Here is a 4,524-nt window from a genome sequence, read left to right as displayed (position 1 = left end):
CTAGAACCTGTGAATGTGATCTTATTTGGAAAAGAGTATTTGCAGATATAATTAAGTTAAGGACCTCAAGATGAGCTCACCTTGGATTTGGGGTGGGCCCTAAAGCCAATGGCAGGTGTCCTTGTAAGAGAAAAGCAGAAGGAGATTAAAGGCACAGAGAAACACACAGGAGAAGACAATGTGAAGATGGAGGCATATATGGGAGTGATGCCAGTATAAGCCAAGGAATGCCAAAGACTACCAGCAGTCAGAGGAAGCTAGGAGGGAGATACGCAGCATATTTTACATCAGAGCATCTACGAGGAACAAACCCTGCCTACACCTTGAAACAAAGTTGTTGTTTCTACAAATAAAAAGCCAGTTATTCCTCACATTAATTGAATAAACCATTCATAATATGTATTTAATTCTCACATTCCATATTTCTGTTTCTGGAGCCTCTATTAAGCTATACCATGTTGATTTATGGACCTACCTTACTTGCTTGCTCCTATACCACACTGTTTTAATTCTTGAATTAATTTCATAATGGATTATGAAAGCTGGCAAAGCAATTTTCTCATTTTTTTCTTCTGGGAAAAAAAATGCTTGAGCTGTCTCAGTGTTCCTTTCTCAGATGTATTTTACAATGGATTTGCTGAATTTTGTTAAACTTATATTGGGAATGTTTTTGGAGGGGAGTACACTCAATTTAAATGTTTCTACAAATGCAAGTATATTAGCTGCAAGACATATTTTATGAGACATTATGTTGGGAGAAATTCACTAATTATCAGAGATTTGCTTAGCAGTTTAGAACTAGGATATGAATGACTTGATGAGACCAATAAGGAAGTGGTTTCTTCATTATTTACCATGACTATATTCAAGAATGGCAATAAGGCCGGGTGCGGTGGCTCATGCCTGTAATCCCAGCACTTTGGGAGGCCAAGGTGAGCAGATCACCTGAGGTCAGGAGTTCAAGACCAGCCTGGCCAACATGGTGAAACCCTGTCTCTACTAAAAATACAAACATTAACTGGGCATGGTGGCACATGCCTGTAGTCCCAGCTACTTAGGAGGCTGAGGCAGGAGAATTGTAAATCCTTAGTGATTTACAATTAAAGTTGGAGTCACATTACTAAATTAACTCCAGTGGGGATGAGAATTCAGAAACTAGTTGCACTACCTCAGTCCAAACTGCTTCAACGAGAAAGGGTAAGAGGATTAGTCATGTGGTCCTTAAGCAACCAGAAACATGAAGTTTGCTTGAACTTGGGAGGCGGAGGTTGCAGTGAGCTGAGATCACGCCACTGTACTCCAGCCTAGGTGACAGAGCAAGACTCCATCTCAAAAACAAAACAAAACAAAACAAAATAAAAAAGGCAATAAAAAATGAGAGCCCAGATGGTAAATAATGAAAAAGACCCCAGTAATTAGACATAATCCAATAAACAAGAAGGATTAGAAGCATCTTGTCTCAGGCTCCAGTCTGACCTGTACCCAAAACATTAGCCCTGCCAGGGGTATGGAAGCCCAGCATCCTCTGCACACCCAGGGCAGCCTAGGACAGAGACAGAAGGTATGATGTGCACATACTCTTTAGGAGGCCTGGGGGTCATTGCAGTGCTCTACTCATGCACACCAGGGCTTCTTGCCACCTGCTTTCTGCCCATCTTGTTTTCCACATCAGTCACACTCCTCCACTTTTCTCTGCAGAGAAGTCATTCGAGCCCAGACAACAGAAGCAGGGGCTTGACTTTCAGAGCCTATGTTCCTGTCCCGTCTGACCAGCCATGAGTCTTTGGGCACAGACACCTGTGGAAGTCTTCAGTTTTTTATATGTAAAATGGAGACATCTGGGAAGCCAATGGGGCATACCTCATAGAGGTCCAGTAAAAGATGATACACAGGGTAAACTGATCTCCTAAACAGGTCAGTGGACTTTATTTTATACAGAGACCTGCTACTGTGTGATGCGGTTTTAGCCCATGGCTGCCTCTCTGAGAGTTCACAGAGCAGACACTACATTTAGAAGAGACAGGAAAGGGAGGTGCCTGAAGCAAATGAGACTTTATTACGCATGAACTGTGCAGAGGACAATGTTATCTTCTTCTGGAATGTGCAGCGGAAATGGGTAACAAGGATAGGATAAATTCCCTGCTGTTCGGGAGCCTGCCTTGTAGTTGGTGGAGCAAAACCTCCTGGAAAGGGGCAATATGAGATACAGAGCAAAGGAGAGTGTGTCAGCAGCACGGGCAAATAGCAACACAGATTTACAGAGTTTCTGAAGATCTCCAGACCCAAGGAGTCTATGAGAATTTTCTGGAGGAGGTCTTTTTGGTGGAAGTGGTGCATGAAATGTATTGCTGAGTGTAGAATGACACTGTGTAGTAAAAATGTGACTGCCGATGGGTTTTGTAGAGAGCGTTATTTGGAAAGGCTCAAGTGTAGGCTCCAGTAAATCAGGATCTAGTAAACTGCTGCTGGGGCTAGTGGTGGTTAAACAAGTAGAAAAACACTTTGCTTTGGCTGGATTAGAGGTCAGGAGTTAGAGATGTGGTGGCATTTAGTGAAAGTTTGGTTTATGGAGACTTGAAAAACTACGATGTAAACAGTTTTAATTCTCACTTTATGTGCAGAATTTGAAACTATGCAGGCCGGGTGCTGTGGCTCAAGCCTGTAATCCCAGCACTTAGGGAGGCCGAGACGGGCGGATGACGAGGTCAGGAGATCGAGACCATCCTGGCTAACACGGTGAAACCCCGTCTCTACTAAAAATACAAAAATTAGCCGGGCGAGGTGGCGGGCGCCTGTGGTCCCAGCTACTCAGGAGGCTGAGGCGGGAGAATGGCGTGAACCCGGGAGGCGGAGGTTGCAGTGAGCTGAGATCCGGCCACTGCACTCCAGCCTGGGCAACAGAGCAAGACTCCGTCTCAAAAAAAAAAAAAAAAAAGAAAAGAAACTATGCTAATCCACCCAAGTTAAAAATATATATGAGATTCTTATTTCAATCAGGTGGGTTAAGTGAATGGTACTCCATCTGTTTACGCTGTTTCGTCTTAGCTGGCCAACAGAAATACTCATCACTGCAATCTTGATTTGTGAGAAGTCTTTATTCCTTAGGTAAAACCAAGCCAGACAGCTGGTGAGGGCATCACTGCTGGGCTCCACCCTCCTCCTTTCAGAGGCCTCCCTTTGATTGTTCTCTTCCTGCTGTGGATATTTCTTGGCCACATTCCTACCTCTTTGGGCCTTTTCCTCCTCTTCCACTTTGCCACATCCACATAACCCCATCTGTGCCCCCTCTTCAGGTTTCTCTCTCCCTATCTCCTCAGCAACCTGAGGCCCAGCTACAGGGACAACAGTCGGGGCCAATTACTGTCCTTCAGGGCTATTCCCTTCACTGGGGACCAAAGAGGGTGCCATGTTCATGGCTAAGAAGCCCACAGGAGGAAGATGAGGTGGACGACGTGCCAGCCACTATAGGCCCTGTCTCAGGGGGAGCACTTTGCAAGGAGGAGAGCCTGGTCCTCTTTCTCTGACTGCTCCACTTCCTGTAGCAACTTGTAGAGGGGTCCTGGAGTGCTTGCGTAATATGGAGCATCTTTGGGCCCGGTCAGCTTCAAGCTGGGACTGTAACAATGATACCAAAAGGCAGAGAAGCCATAGATTTCCAACAGGAATGAGGCATCGCTCATCACATGCCAGCAGAAGAAGGTGGTGACAAACATGATGTCACTGATGTCATCGTCTTGCCATGGGTAGCCAGAGACAGGTCTGTATAGAATAAAGCCTGCCTGCGTCAGCCAGGAGCCCATCATCAGCATCAGAAAGGTCTCCATCAGCTGGAGATGACACATGTTGGGAGCCCACAGCTCTGCAGTCAACACCAGCAACAGCAGGAACACCACCAAAATGAGCAGAGAGTGAACATGCAGCTCCACCCCTTCTGAGTCTTTAGCATGTGACACCATCAGCAGCAGGAGCTCGTAGATGATCAGGACCAGGGTACCTTTTTCTAGACCCACACACCTCTGAGGCAGCACATTCTTGCTCATGAAGTCCACACAGCCATTGAGAGTGAGGAGGATGAACATGGTGAGGTGCTGCCACTCTTTGGGGTACATGAACCTTGATGGCACCTGCTTGCTTATTAGCACCATCCCGCCATCAAGACAGAGGACCACATAAAATGTTAAGAGGGAGCCAGTCACTATCTTCAGTAATCCTCCATAGGCTATTTTCCACAGCCTGGAACATCTTTGCTTATTCCTGGGAGGGCACAAAGGATACAGGACACAACCTTTGAGTATCATGCCCTTGGAGACCACTGTGGCCTGATATAGTCCATAAGAGAAAAGAAATAGCCCCGGGTAAAAATGGCCAATGAACTTTCCCATGGAATAGAGGTCTGTCTGATTGAAGCGTGAAGAACAATACTCAGGACCTCTCTACCCTCCTCTCCCTCACAGGCCCCTGGAGTTTTGGGTCTATATATACAGAGCTAAGTTCTACCTACTTTTATCATCTCCTTCTGCCCAC

At 45.8% G+C, this 4,524-nt stretch overlaps 1 protein-coding gene across 1 annotated transcript; it reads right to left on the bottom strand.

Annotated features, from left to right (window-relative positions):
- Window positions 1–3,476: 3,476 nt before the first annotated feature.
- On the bottom strand, window positions 3,477–4,298 carry LOC105511904 (transmembrane epididymal protein 1). The gene has a single exon (XM_011942120.1). The coding sequence runs from the start codon at window positions 4,296–4,298 to the stop codon at window positions 3,477–3,479; it is 822 nt and encodes a 273-aa protein (XP_011797510.1).
- Window positions 4,299–4,524: the final 226 nt, after the last annotated feature.

The sequence above is a fragment of the Colobus angolensis genome, unplaced genomic scaffold, assembly GCF_000951035.1.
Source record: "Colobus angolensis palliatus isolate OR3802 unplaced genomic scaffold, Cang.pa_1.0 Scaffold206, whole genome shotgun sequence".
Classification (NCBI taxonomy): Eukaryota; Metazoa; Chordata; class Mammalia; order Primates; family Cercopithecidae; genus Colobus; species Colobus angolensis.
Note: the sequence above shows the minus strand (reverse complement) of the source record. Positions and strands in the feature narration are given on the sequence as shown.

What these genes read in the sequence shown, in the direction of transcription:
- LOC105511904 (XM_011942120.1), bottom strand. Translation starts at nt 4,298, where the DNA reads ATGATACTCAAAGGTTGTGTCCTGTATCCTTTGTGCCCTCCCAGGAAT.